At 35.4% G+C, this 15,849-nt stretch overlaps 1 protein-coding gene across 2 annotated transcripts; it reads left to right on the top strand.

Moving 5' to 3' along the window:
- Window positions 1-659: 659 nt before the first annotated feature.
- Window positions 660-15,382, top strand: LOC107222924 (protein IWS1 homolog). Of its 2 annotated transcripts, XM_046744586.1 has the most exons (8): window positions 660-1,488; window positions 3,492-3,696; window positions 6,869-8,575; window positions 10,714-10,728; window positions 11,924-12,284; window positions 14,349-14,638; window positions 14,936-15,047; window positions 15,143-15,382. In XM_046744586.1, the coding sequence occupies exons 1-8, from the start codon at window positions 1,476-1,478 to the stop codon at window positions 15,263-15,265; spliced, it is 2,826 nt and encodes a 941-aa protein (XP_046600542.1). In that variant the 5' UTR covers window positions 660-1,475; the 3' UTR covers window positions 15,266-15,382. The 2 variants fall into 2 exon arrangements, with proteins under 2 accessions (XP_046600542.1, XP_015517953.1); XM_015662467.2 differs by lacking the exon at window positions 10,714-10,728 and having other exon boundaries at window positions 661-1,488.
- Window positions 15,383-15,849: the final 467 nt, after the last annotated feature.

The raw sequence follows: 15,849 nt of genomic DNA, 5'->3' as shown, positions 1-15,849 counted from the left end.
TTTAAATATAATTTCGGTGGCACATTTTCATCCCTTCCCCACGTACATCCCTAGATAGCAGCGCTGCGACATGGCTATTTCAAACACTAAAAATCACGGACAACAAGAGAACCACGCCACTCTGTAGAAAATTGGCTTCGTTGCCAGACCTGTGTGTAGACCGTGGTGTCACCACACTGATCCAGAGCATAGGCGATCCTCTCAGTGTTCCCAACCGTAACATAATTATAGTACATGTCACATAATTTGACTACTTGTACTATGTAACATTGGACCCGTACTATAACTCGTAAATGTACTATAATTTCACATTCACTGCCATCACGTGTAAATTGTTCCTCGTTCCGTTCGGTTTTTCTTCCTCGTCGATGTTTTGCTAGAATCTTTTCTTTCCCCCCCGATTCCCCATAAACGCTCTTCGACCATGAGTCCGTTTCACCAAAGGAAAAAAGACATTATTTAAATAAAATAATTGAATTTGAGTGTTCATAGGTGTTTTTTGTTTCTTTTCACGAATCAATTTTACGTTATTCAGGTTTTCTGAAAAATACTAGAATTTTCTTATGCGTACGATAATGCTACGGCCCTGGCCACATAATTCTGATCGACGGGGTTGGGAACGCTGAATCCTCTTACCTCTACTCAGTGTAGTCATAACAGTGGTACGGACATGTCATCAAGCGTCCACCGGTAATGCCAAAGTGAATCGTCTTCGGGTAACGCCAAAACGAGTGACGCCACGCCATTCTACGGCACGGGAGTGACGAGTCTCCTATGGTTAGGCAGTGTTAGTAAATAAAAAACTTCGACATCGCATTACCGATTGTTTCAATACCTTACCATCGAACTATCAATGTTCTTCCTGAAATATCGAAATATTAATTCTTAACATCGGTTGTGAAAACAAGCGCGAAAATTTGTGAAATGCTAACTACAATTATTAAAAAAAAGATAAACTTGAAACTTTCAAATGTTAAATTATAGTCATCGTTAAAAATAAGTATAAAGTATAATAATTTAATATCAAGTAATTGAATTAAATATCTAATCAATAGCGAGAAATTTAGCAGAAAATACAGATTTATAATCAAACTTATTTACATGTACATCCTACACCCGGAAATGGTATAGACAAGTTACCGACAGATGTTGACACAGCAATTTAATTTACTACTGACAGTACCGACTTGACGATGTTGATAGTTCAATATTTTCCATCGACTATCAATGTATCGACTTTATGAAACATCGATGTTTCCTTAAAGAAACATCGATAGTCGAAGTATCGATGTATATCGCCCATCCCAATCAACATAATCACAATAGGTTCAGTTAACCGACGTTTGTGTGTATTTGGCATTTTCCAATCTGCGAAAGTACGAAAAATAGACATGAGATATGATTGATAATTGAGGATTTTTCACTCATCGTACATCAATTTTCCATACTTGACCTACGAGGAAGCTTAGTTGAAAATGGAATTCGAGGGTAAGTTTATATAGCGCACCTTATTTAAACCTAACCTATAATTCCACACATCATTCACAGACACCGAATTTAGTCACTCCGCTTTTAGTTCCGTGCTAGATTCGAATTTTAACTTTTATTTAGGGGTAATGTCACCACCGAATTACATTGTTGCACAAAGTAAGATCAATGAATATTCCGTGTGCGGGTCGGTGGACGTGTCGACAAATGTGAGGCTGAAGTTCCCAACATTAATATCACTATGCATTTTTGAGAAAAATTGTTATTCCGCAACTCTATATTGCCTTAAATTCAACGTGTTGTTATAAACCAACGCATATATTTGAGAAACTTAATTCTTTGAGAGTCATTCTAAAGTTGTAAACTACTGATTTTTTCCAATATTTTCTTACACTAAAGCGGTGCATCACTCGGACCAGGACATGGAAAAAAAGTGTTTCACATACGAAATATACATCTGAGCGTACCTTGCATAGAGAAGATCATGTCTCGTGTTCAGAAAATGAATTCCGATTCAAAAATGATGAAAATAGATCTAGAAATAAGGTATTTGAAACAAACTCAGGCAATGCTTGCACTCGGCAACGAAGTGCAGCTAATAAAAAATAATGGTTACGAAGGTCTCTGGTAACTGGGAAATTCAAGAAAACTGGAAATTATTCAAGAATTTGAGTTGCTTAAAAAATTTTAGAAGTAAAAGAAAATTTTTGAGAGTAATTGTATATTTGTTCTGCACTTGGCATTTTTTATATTGAGTCACTGAAAAACAGTTCATTACTTTGATCCATTCAAAGAATTTTTTCCTTAAAATTCATTAATTTTAATACCAAGTGTAATGTGTTAAGTAGCATGAAAGAATATAGAGGTATCTATCTCGAAGAATGTTGTTAGTTTTGTCCATTTTGTAAAAAACTTTGTGGTAATCCGACCATAGTAGCGCCATGGCAGCATGCAAGACTATGAAATGGGATTGACTCAAGTTCAAATCCCCAGTCACGTGTTGTGATTCCTTTAAGCAGTCTGTTGAGTATAAAATCTACAGATATTACGCAGGGTGAACTATTGGAGGCATTGAAAATGTAGTTACTAGGGAATAGAATAAACATTATATTAGATTACATTGCATTTATTAGTATTCAGGATGCAGGCCTATTTATATTTTATACAGGTAACAGAATCGATAAAATATAAATCAAACATTTAAGATAAACACAACATGAAATATTTCTATCTTTCATCAATAAACAAGAAATATGCATGTAGATGTATGCCGATAAAACACAGTGAAATCAACGATTTAAAAAAATAGAGTGCTTATCGATCCCATGCAGACATGTCAATAATTTCACCTTAATGACAACATGGATTGATTTATGAATTGGACAAACTTGATGTTTTCGTTTACTATTACCAGCAGATTGCGAAATATCGGTATCAGAATTTATAATTGTTGCAAAATCTGACCTTATTTCCCTGCATTCAGCAGGAAGACTAACAGCAGAATAAACTGACACTCGCATTTATCTCATATAAAGTAGTTCTAGTCTTTACAAGCCAGCATACGCCAGTGCACCGATCAGAATCATTGGCTGACTGATAAGGCGTTTGACCATTCAGAGTGCGGTCATTTCTGTATGACATCTCTGTCAGAACCCCGTTATACCGGCCTAGGCTTCAGCCTAGCCAGTACCCTTATTGTAAAAGCATTATCAATCCTAAAATGGGGTGTGCTCAGGCTTTGTATTGACGAGTTGAGGTTTGACCTTGGTCCTGCTACATGGGTGGAAGTTTTCTGCGGTTTTGTTCATTCTTGCAACGAATGTTGTTATTCTTAGAGAAGATCATACGTTAGATGCTGCCGCGATACTCTGGAAAATGGCCTCTGCAATTACCATAAGCAATTTGTTTTGGTTTATTTTATCCTAAGGCCATTCAAATAAATATTGATGAAATCAACTAATTTGAACAAATATGGAGATACTCATAGAGTTTTTTATTTTCAGAAAGTAAAAGCAGTTCCAATGACGACTTGAATGGATCTCGATCGCGTTCACAAGCATCCAGGTCTCCGTCACGGTCTCGCTCCCCTTCAGTGACTAAATCTAGATCCACTTCGCCACAGTCTGAAGTGTCTCATGGATCTGTTAACCCAGTTACAAGAAGTAGATCTCGCTCGAACTCTGGTAGTCAAAAAAGTTCACCAGAAAGGTATGCCAGCTTTACCACTAAATTAATTTCTCTGTCCATTTTCTAATTATTAGTCAGGATCGATGAAGTTCGTTAATTGACGGTAAAGGAAATCAAGAATAAGACGAATGGAGCAAGAGCATGTGGTTACTAGATTATGATAGAAAATGCCATTGAAACAGTAGTCGTTAATAATTGATATTTCAGACCATGATAATGGGCCTCGTAAGAAAACTGAAAAGTTTTCATCCGTCGTAAATGATGTATGATATGCAAAAAAATGAGGAAATCCTAGCTTGAAAACAATATAACCTAAAACATGCTGAGCAAGTTACAAGAGTTTGTGGTTGCGATCTGCATGTTTGAATTTTTGATATTACAATTTACTTTGACAAATCGATCTAAACTAATTGCACTGCAGTTGCACAATTATTAGCCTTTCAGTTATCCGGACTTTTGTTGATAAAAACTCCACCTTATTAGACACGATCAGCTTATCCAAGCACTGTCTATTTACGGAGGTGTATGCGCTGATATTAAGGAAGAACTGTCATAAAACGATCTGTTGATGAGATAGTACGTTTTCAAATATATAGGGTCATTTATTCGGAATATTGGCCGCCGCATCCTTACGTGAGAAAGAACCATTTATGCGGGCTTTACATAAAATAGGCTGCATCCGTCTCACTCTGGGGTTCAATATATGACCCTGTATATAAAAATATATACTCTCCTCATAATACCTTGGATAAACTAGGTTTTACTGTACGTTAAACATGGTACTAAATAGGATATCAATCCAATCCTGTTCCCTGGCAGCCAAGGTCCACCAATCACAATATGTGTATTAAACTGTTTCAGATTAGGGCAATATTTTGTTATTTGTTTATTTATGTTTTTTTTTTTTGCTAAAACAAGGTTTGAAGGTTAGTTTTTAGCTGAACTAAAAATACTTTCAAAGTAAAGGATGAAGTTAGTAACACCATTGCACAATTTTATGACATTCCAAGTAAAGCATTATAAACAAACTATACACTAGTTCTGAAAAGCCAATTCCTTGAAAATTATCCTAAAATTGCCTAATAATAATTTTTTCTGCTGATGTATTGTTACGTTAACGTTACTAATTTCAGCCGCATTTTTAAGATGAGTATATCAGGTGCTTTATTCCGTGTGATTTTCTGCTTCGAATAACGTGAAACAAAGCACACATATTCCAGTTTCTTTGTGGAATTTTTCAACAAAACAGTATGGTTGGACAATTGGACTGACTCCACTGTAATATAAATAATAGCATATTTTTTTTTTGTAGAGCTTAGATTGTAGACTATCATAGAAAAATCCGCGTAAAAACATAAATAAGGGTATTCGTTTGTCACATGTAATACAGGTGGGAAACAGTCATACGCTGTAATTTGCCTCTTACATTTGAGCTAAGAAATCGATACTTTGGTTGAATTTTTCATGGTGTAAAAATTAGTGTTTGGTCTAAACGCTGGTACAGTGAAGAAATAGCCGATTGTGTATCAAGGTGGCAATGTAGGTATTTTTACCTCGAGCGTGAGTATGCAATACGAGACATAGGCAAGTGCACATGTATGAGACAAAAACACAAGTTTCAAATATGTGAGACGTAAAAGTACCTTGCCCCCATGGTGCACATGATACTTTATGTGATAAAAGTATAGTTTAAATTATTTTCTTTTTTTTTTTTTCTAATTTGAAAACTTCTAGTTACTGGGTTGTTTCAGTGCTTTCTTTTGTATTGTCGCATAACTGGTTATTAGTATAGAACACAAGCATGGAAAAATGGGTCAGACATGCTTACATTACATAAAAAACATTACGTTATTTTAAATTGAGAACCACACAGTTAACACCTACTAGTGCCTCTGGATCTGACAATCATGATGCTCATGAATACATTGGTTTCTTGAAGTTTACATAGCAGGGAAAAATTGAAAGAATGTGGAAACGAATGAAGCATACTTCTTTTTTACATTTATATTATAGTCAACTAACTTAATAAATATTGATAATACTTACAATTGTTGTTATGTATTAGTTGTAAAGGCTTAAGTTTTGTCACGATCCAATGTTACTGCATGTTTTTAAACGTAAATGATACTGGTGCAACGACTTGAGGGTCGTTTATTCCTGAGTGGCAAGGAATAAGGTGTAAGTGGATTCAACTTCGCTTTTGCGTTTGAGACCAACCAGGATGAGGACTCTTAATTGAGGTGTTGAAAGTGAACATGGGTTCCATAGATTAAATAGCACTTGACGATTTACTGATTATAAAAGTAAATATGCGTGATGACGAATATTAGAGAGGGCACAAAAAGAAGTGCATAGATCAAGAGGTAAAGACAAGTTGTATAGTTTGGAAAGTAGATGAGAAGTGACTTGGGGTGATCCAAACAAAGCATAAGTGAGTGCAAGAAGCAGAGTGCATGATAGGGGTTTTGGGAATGAGAGGTGATAACCAAATGTGCAAAGGATGGACGAGGGATTGTTTAGTCTGGTGAGCGTTCCTTCTTGTTCCAAACTCTCAGTCCTTGAAAGTTCAAATCACATTTTTTTTCAATTCTGAGGTTACCCTGCTTAAAAAATCTGACACAGACTGTCGGATTACAAATTGTAGCGGATCTGTGTCGTATCCGACAGAGATCCGACAGTCTGTGTCGGATTTTTTAAGCAGGGTAGTCATAGTTGATTTTTCATAATGCAGAAATTCTACCTGTTTATATGTTTGTTAAGTCTTTTTTGTCCATTAGCTTGTGCAAAATATACAACTATTACAATTATCATAAGATATTTACCACAACCCAGGTTCGACAATGTATCCAATAAAGTGTTATCTGGAAAATAGAACAATCGCTAAGATTATTGAGGTTTTTCATTAAATATTCAATTTTCGATATTTCTATTGTCAGGCCAATTCATTGTAATCATTTATCAACAAATTAAAAACAGGATGCAGGAATCTAAGTGGAAAAATTAGTAACAATTTAACCATTCTATGATATGAATGTTGGAATCATAATCCTGAATTTAGATTCTCTTGCTATTTAGTTTTGTAATTATTACTGTTTAGAGTTCTAAAAAATGATCCAGCTTCATAATCCAACTTCATCTAAATATTTTCGTTCATAATATACTTCATGCTTAATACACACGTTTATTGTTTTAGGTCAAACCGAGGTTCGCCGGTACATTCTCCATCAGCATCGCCTATTCCAGTTGCAAATTCAGGAGAGCTTCGTACCCGCTCTAAATCGCCCACACCATCACCTCGAAATGGCTCATTATCGCCAGGTTCACGAAAAGCAGATGCTCAGAATGAAGTTCGATCCAGATCATCGTCTGCATCCAAAAAAAGTGCATCTCGTTCAAGGTCCAGAAGCATGTCATTAGAAACATCAGTAGCTGATAAAAAAGATTCACAACCTATGTCAAAGGAAAATTTGCAATCTCCAACTGCTTCGGGGAAAAGCTCCAGATCGTCTTCTAGCTCGAGAAAAAGTTCAAAATCACCAATGGTGGCAAGAAAATCACGGTCCAGATCAAAATCAGGTTCCCCGAAAATTTCCTCTCCCAGAACAGCATCTAGGTCTCGTTCAAAGTCTGGTTCTAGCAAAGATGGTAGAAGTAGATCAAGGTCTAGATCGAAATCAAGAGATGAGAAAGGAGTCTCAAGATCACAATCGCGGTCCAGATCAAGATCCAGATCGCGGCAATCCGCTTCTCCCACGTCTGGTCCAAGAAAACGTTCACTGTCAAAGTCTACGTCACCTTCTAAGGATAAAAAATCTACTTCTCGATCAAGATCCAGGTCCGTTTCTGGATCTAAAAAAACTTCACTCTCCCCAGTTAGATCCAGGGAAGGATCTTTAGCCAGCCCTGTAGAGCAAAGGCTTTCTAGATCAAGGTCTCCATCAGAAAATGTAAAGCCTACACGAGACTCTAGATCCAGATCTGCTTCTGGCTCCAGAAGAGCTTCTCGTTCACCATCTGGATCCAGGAAAGGGTCCCGTTCCAGATCGCGCTCGAGATCTGGATCGAGGACATCAAGATCTAGGTCAAGGTCTAGGTCGAACACTCCGAAGTCTACGAGATCGTTGTCCCATTCTCAGAGAGATTCTCGATCAAGGTCAAGAAGTGGTTCAGCAAAGAATACATCGAGACTGAGAACAAGATCTCGATCAGGATCTAAAGCTGCCTCTCGATCTCGATCTCGATCTGGATCAGCATCAGATAAATCAAGATCAAGGTCACAGTCAAGATCTAAAAAATCAAGATCAAGATCACGATCCGGTTCCAGAAAATCGAGATCGCGTTCGCGGTCACGGTCTGTAAAATCCAAAGTAAGGTCAAGGTCAAGGTCCAGGTCTGGATCAAGGTTACGATTGTCTGCGTCACGTTCTCGGTCGCGTTCAAAATCACGGTCCAGGTCAAGAGTAAGATCAAGATCCCGATCGAAATTGAGGTCGAGGTCGAAATCTGGATCGAGATCGGGATCGGGATCGAGATCGAGATCGAGATCGAGATCGAGGTCGAGATCGAGATCAGTGTCGGAGTCTAGAAAGTCACGGAGTCGAAGCAGGGATTCCAACGAAGTCCTCAAAAGTCGTAACAAACTACTATCTGACTCCGAAGAAGAAGGTGACGGGATCAGGACTACGAAAAGGACGAACCATCAGCTGTCTGATTCGGAAAATGAGGAGGAAGATGGCCCAACTGCAAAGAAAGCGAAAGGCTCAGATAAAGAAGGAGAGCAGGGTCTTGACGAAGATCAGGAAGGAGAAACGGAAGCGAAACCAAATGAAGAAGACAAACAGGTGTCCCAAGATGCTGAAAATGAAGATTCCGATGATGGTATACGTCCTGGTGGTGGAGAGTGAGTAATCGATATTTCAAAGCCATACGTACTTATGTATAGATTGCCTATTCGGTTTAGATGCAGTCTGCAGGGTGTCAATCAAAGTAAAATTAAAATAACAAGGATTTCAGGGGTGTTGGGCCAAAATTCTAGTGACTAGTGTTTTCAGTGAAAATAATTTCTGATACTATGTCATTTTCTATCCTATGCCTAAACTGAATAGACAAATTGAATTGATTTTCAATTTCATTGTATTATGTTTCACCCAGCAAACGAGTTGACAGATTGAATTTCGCAATGGTAGAGTACAATGCCAATGTTGGAGGGATCCAATTTCAGTATATACTTCTGTAGTGTAATTAAAATTCGACAGTGCATACTTATAAACACTCTGATATGATGGCATACCAGTTAAAATTTCATTGATTCATTGCAAGTATGCGTATGTGGTTTTAAATCACTATGAATACGTTTGGTTGCAGAAATAGAACGTGTAGAATCGTCAGGTGAAATAGAAAAAAACAAACGAAAGACCGAATCCATCCTAAATTACGCAAGTAGTTCTATTCGTAGTCATCAAATCCTGATGAAATATGTAGTTATTAAAGTAAATAAAAAACATGTTTTAGCGAATTCAAGAAATAAAAATTCCTGCAATGTGTTCTTAATTTTCCAGTTTACGGCAAATTTGACCACTAAAATTGGTTTGAAAATCCACTATCATTGCACCCAATGGAGAGTTGTTATTATTTTTTTTTTTTTTTCTTTTTTAATTTTTTCATTCAAACGAGATCTTTGGTTTATTTTGGAATCTCTTAAAATGTCCAAAAAATCTTTAAATTATTAGCTTGACAAAAAAGCGACAGTAAATATTCCTCTTACTTTCTTAGAAAATGAACATACAACGATTCAAAAATCGATTCGGTTTTGACTTTGAATAAAATGGTTTGTTTGATTTGAAATGGATTCTGCTCAAAATATCACTTTAATACAAAATTTAATTGGCATATCTTGATGGTATTAAAGCACAGCATAAGCCATTCGGCGAATAGTTCTACCCTCGGTTGTACCTAGTGATTTGAAACCACATTTATGTATCGAGTATTTCATCTCAACTGGACGTGCCCACGGGTCTTATGAGGTTGAAGTTAATAACGTCATTGTAACGATGCATGTTTGGGCGAAATTATTACTTTTCAACTTTAAGATTGTTTCAAATTCCGTAAACCGTAATGGAATAAAACATACTCATGTTTCAAAGTAATTCTAAAATTGTGGAATAGTAATTTTTTTCCCTAAATTTTCATCACATTAATGTTACTAACTGTAATATTGGCAGACCTAGACATTTTGAAAATTGTTGATATTCTTTCAATTTGTAGTATGATTAAAAAACTTTACTGTATTTTCTGGTTCTTTATTTTATTGCTCTGTTTTGTTGTTTTTCATTTTAGTGTAGTAATTTATGGTCCTATACCTCATGATTCGTTAGGTACTTGTATAGAAAAAATGTATAGTACAAAACATCTTAGGGTCTGCGTGTCATTCTATATTTTCTTTCAACTTTGGCATGACTCAAAACTTTTTTCATCTAAACAATCAGCATAAACTATTTTTTTCAGCTATAAGCCATCATCAATTATTTCAAAAAAAATTCAATAAACATTCAAAGACCTTGACTGGCGACTCAATTGGTTCAGGGGTTGCGATCACTTAAATATTAGAATACCAGAAATTCAAAAAATCCGTAGTTAATTAAGAATGTTATTAATTAAAGTAAAAAAAAATCAGCAATTCTGAAAAAGTCTAGATGTGTGGTCTCCGTCATGTGGAGTTGAGGGTCCTTTGTACACTCTTGCATATGTTCTTTTTATGTGAGTTTTTACAACTTGATCCTACGGGATACGTGCATATGAAGAAGTGCAAACAAGCAACATCTTTTAATATCAGTCTCTTTTTTTCTTTTGAAATCTACTTCACTTGCTTATTTCCTCAGCAATCTAAATTGTTTTCATATTAAGTAAAACGCATATGCTGAAATTACGAGGATTACCGCATATTAGAATTGAGCTAAAGCTCTATGATCAAGTATGACTTTTGTCGACTTATACACTACAATATAATAATTTTTCCATTTTTATTCTATTGCTGCATAGATTTGGCGGGTATTCGTAAGTATATTAATTTCCTGATGATGTAATAGATGGTACGCGTTTTGGTGACTGATAAATTTACTGCTAACATGTGCACAAAATCAAAACAAACACAGCTTATGAATTCTTCAGTGTTTCCTATCTTGACCAAAATATTGAAAATTCATCTCTATCATTAGATGTACTCATAAATGAATAGAAAAATAGCATCCCGAAAGAGCACACTGTTCAACAATATGAAGACATTATTCGTGATCTTTGAAATGTATCTTCTCATTTTCTAATTTATAGAAGTTCCATACAAAGTAAGTTATGTAGTTTATTACAACGGCAAATTGGAATAGTTTCAATGGGGTGGAGATAGATCTGGAGAATTTAGAATACCTGGAAATGTCAGGGAAGTTTCGTCTCAGTTGGCATTGAATCCAAGCATATTTCTCTTAAGCACTCGACATAACTAATTTCAGATGGGCAGGCAGTTATTTTCATGGTAAATTCGCTTAAAATAGGGATTTCTTGACGAGTGTAAAGTGCCGTACGAGCCGAAAGGGAGTGTAAAACTCAAACGAGTCAAGAAGTCCCTATATGCATACATGCCGCAAATTGTATTTTCTGTGCTACTTCCTGTTAAAGACGAGAATATTGTGTAGTATTTATAGGCACACACTTAAAAGCCGACTTTCAAAAACTAGTACTCATAAAAATCTACAAAGTAGTCGAGCTGTCAACGGAAGTAGTGCAGAAAAATTATTCTGCCTCAAGTCTTCAAACTCGTCAATAAAGAATGGAAAGCTGAGCAAGGAAAATAATTTCTAATGCTTAAAAGTACTCTCAAATATTAGTTATTTACGTTTTTTAACTCTCGAAAAATTTTCGCATAGATCGGATCTTCAAAAACTTCTCCATCAGTTGAAAATCTATAATTGTTCAGTACCCCATAAATAAAAAATGATATTTCCAACACAGTTAGAAAAATTTTCAGATAGCCTGTGAAAAACCTCGAACTCTTAGGAATTCTTATTTTGACAGTCTGGTTTTCACTTACCCTGGTATTGTCTTTACTGAATCAAAGTGGGAATAATTCCGAGTTTAAAGAATAACTTGTCATCTGTTACAAACATTTGTTACAGCAAAAAGATTGAAATAGGCATGATATAAATGTTTGAATCCAATAACAAATCATATTTCATTTTGCAAAATTTCTCATTTACAGCGATGATCACATGTCAGATTTTGACCGCATGCTGGCACGGAAAAAGGAGGAGCAGACTCGACGCCGCAAACGGAAAGACATTACTATCATCAACGACAATGACGACATTATCGCTCAGTTATTATCAGACATGAGAAATGCCTCAGAGGAAGACAGGAAATTCAATCAGCAGGGCAAGCCTGCGACAAATAAAATTGCAATGCTTCCCAAGGTGCTGTCTCAACTAAAAAAGCACGATTTGCAATTGGCATTTCTAGAACACAATGTACTCAACATTCTCACCGATTGGCTGGCTCCGATGCCCGACCGCTCACTTCCATCTTTAAGAATACGTGAAAGCATACTGAAATTGTTGTGGGAGGTAAGTGAGAAGATGGACCTCTCATAGCTAAATATTAAAAACGGTACAACCCACTACAGCTAGATGCTCGGAAAAGCGAAGATTCTGTCGCATTTGAATCATTGAAATCTATATTATTCAGAATCTCAGATACTTTTGTCGATCTTTTATGATGTTGTATGTCCTACGAATCAGAAGTTAAACGAACAATAGAACTAGGATGTACTTGTTCAGGCTGTCTAGCTTCAGAGAATTTGCCATGGTCTGAAAAAATTTCAGAGAATTCGGGCACAGATCGTGGAATTTTTCAGGTTTCTTTATTACCGTTTTAGGGCTAATACTCTATGCAATACGTACAACATCTGTAGAAAGTTGATGCGTACAGAGAAGTATGCATCTTAAATTGTGCCATAAAGATCGAATTGTTGAATTTGGAGGTGTTCATTCAATATGTAGAAGACACAAAATGAAAGTAATTCCCAAAGTTTCATCAAAATTGATTGATTCTTAGGGGTCGCGAAAATTGTGTTTTTTTTTTTAATGACTTGTGCCATTTTTTAAATAAAATTTGTTGCTTCACTTTACCACATTATTTTGACAATTTTTTTGTTAAAATTTAGTGAAATAGTTAATATTCAATATTTTGAAGCTGTTAAAGTAGTATTCATTTAGTATTATGATGGGTAAATGTAATTTCTAAAGGGTCGATTTCATATCCTCAAAAATACGTTACGTTTTTTCGTTATTTAATCATAACCTATGGCAAGTTTTGATGATGATGCCGACGAATCAAACTAACGGCTAGGTGTGATTATCTTTTATGTAAGTACATATATCATGATGTGTTTTCTTGAAATAAGAATGACTGAATAAATGACTGAAATGTTAAACAATTGAAATTTGAGAAAAGTTGACTATTTCAACTCACAATGAAAATATTATCAGTATAATAATTCAATTAATTTGTACAAGGCAAACTGAATTTGATCAATACTGTCGTATTTTTTCTTATCAAACCGAGAAAAGAATTTTTGAAACCTTGGTGTTTTAATGTTATCTGAATACACGGTGTGCAGAGTGTGAAGATAATCCTCATGCATGACCTCGCAAAACTGACTTTGAGCTTGATATCAAAAATTGAACATGGTAAAAAACGTTTAACGGTGTTTAATGCATTCGAAAGTCCATTGAAATTGGTCAAGTTGTACTTCTAAAATCCAAGATAGAAGTCTCTCGCTATACACACATACATATACCCAAAATACATATTAGGAGGCCTTTGGCATCCTCAGCTTATTGATAAATCTACTAGGCACTCCCCTTTGCAATCATACCAAAAAATTAAAACTGCCCAATCAAATAGTTGTTTCATCAAAATTGTTTCTCTTTCAACTAAACAACACAGCGTAAGAATGAACAACAAGAAAATAAGGAACAGAGGTTCCTAACAATTACAAACTGCATGTGTAAAAAATAATTAAAATTATCATAGAAACAATAGACGCTTGCAATAACTATTGGACAAGGTAATACAAAACATTAAGTGAGGCATAAAACTGATTGGTGCTCAGTTAAAATTTTTAAAAACATTTTAAAAACTCTTAACACATATTTCAGACCTTATATGTGACCAGTATGACGTAAAATATTCTAAAAACCGGTGAAACATTTGAGATCGATCAAAACTTTGCTTCACTTAAACATTATTCACCGAAGTAGTTTGCATGTCGTTGAACAGATGAGTAATGTGATACGTGATTGAGATGCTATAGAATCTATCGTTTGGAAGGATTGTGAGCATAAACCTGCATCATTTATGCATCTCTAAAGATCTTTAAAAGAACCTCTCAAAATGTGCATAATTCTACAATTTTTAATTTTCCGAATTACTTGGTATACTTTGGTTTGGTGAAAAATTTTCTGAAAAATAACGCCCAAAATGGAATTAGTGACGTCTAATAAGCAACTTCTGTGACATGAAGTAACCCATTATCAAATACATTAAGAATTAGTTGTTAGATAGAAAAAACTAAGGTTGTGTGACATATATTGATAGAATTATCTGGTGAACACTTGAATTTCCAGTTTCCGAGGATAGATCAATCTTCATTGAAGCATTCTGGCATAGGAAAGGCTGTGATGTACCTGTATAAACACCCGAGAGAAACTAAGGAAAACAAAGAGCGTGCGGGGAAGTTGATCAACGAATGGGCGCGTCCAATTTTCAATCTTTCTGCCGATTTCAAAGCAATGTCTAGAGAGGAAAGACTACAACGAGATATGGAGCAAACACCTCAAAAAAGACGTAAAAATGATGACGGTGAATCATCGCAGAAATCTCAAGACATCAATAGAGCCCTCAAAGGAGATGCTAAGTGAGACTATTTCATTTTCTATCCGTTTTTTAATTAAAAATCATACACTACGGTCGGCGTAACATGTGTTAATGAAACCCCAACGTACACTTAAAACTGGACATGAGCGTATAGAATCAAAATAATGTTTTACCGTAATGAATGTATCTAATAATTGAGCTTCATAATTATCAATACACAAAATTTAGTGAAAACATGCATGCATTTGCAATTTAAGATCCATTATTTTGCGGATTAACGGATTTTTTTTATTTAAATTATACAATTTCTTTTGTTAAACCCTGTTTTTCTGCATAGACCTTTGAGGCCTGGAGATCCTGGTTGGGTGGGCAGAGCAAGAGTTCCTGTACCATCAAACAAAGACTACGTTGTACGTCCAGACTGGAAATCTGACGTTGATATTAGCCGAGTAAGTTTAATTTATGCAATTATTATATTGGGATTGGTGTTTATTCAACCAAGTTTTGTACTGTACTGATTAGTTTTTTGCTTATCTACTTTCAGACTTCCAAAAAGCAAATGAATCGTTTTGAACGACATATGAAGAATTACGTGGATGGGAAAAGGCTTAAAAAAGCACGCCGAGCTGTCGACATATCCATTGAGGGTCGGAAAATGTCGTTATGAAAACATGAATGTGTAAATGTTTTGATTAAAAAAAAAAAAAAGAAAGGAAAGTACACTGTGAATGTTATATAGGTTAGATAATAGGCAATTTCAAGAAGACTACCAAGATAATGATAAGGTTATATAATTTACCTATTCTGATTGAGTGCAGCCTGCAGGCAGAACATTAAAATTAAATTGAGATTATTAGGATTCTAGATAATTCTGAATTTTTAACATCTAATTAGCAACCTTGGTCTTGTCATTTTTGTTATTAGGCACCATTTTAGCCATTGATGTTTTCGAATTCGGATGTATTTCTAATGTGGCAGTCACTTTCTGGTACTACTTATAACTTAATGGTGGATTATTGATTAAACGTCGCTTTCTGGAAATATTTCATCTTCTAATGATTTTTATCTAAGCAATCATTTGAATGAACAATTGATTTTGTTGATTATAACAAGCAAATATTCAGAATTCATCAAGTTTCCAAAGTCATGCATTCAAGAGTGCCGGGTTCTGAAATTTCATATCCCGAACCATAAGAACAAATAGTTTAGTCACTATATCCGAAATAATTATTTTCGCGCCTTGAGATATGA

The sequence above is a fragment of the Neodiprion lecontei genome, chromosome 7 (assembly GCF_021901455.1).
Source record: "Neodiprion lecontei isolate iyNeoLeco1 chromosome 7, iyNeoLeco1.1, whole genome shotgun sequence".
NCBI classification, from domain to species: domain Eukaryota; kingdom Metazoa; phylum Arthropoda; class Insecta; order Hymenoptera; family Diprionidae; genus Neodiprion; species Neodiprion lecontei.
Note: the sequence above shows the minus strand (reverse complement) of the source record. Positions and strands in the feature narration are given on the sequence as shown.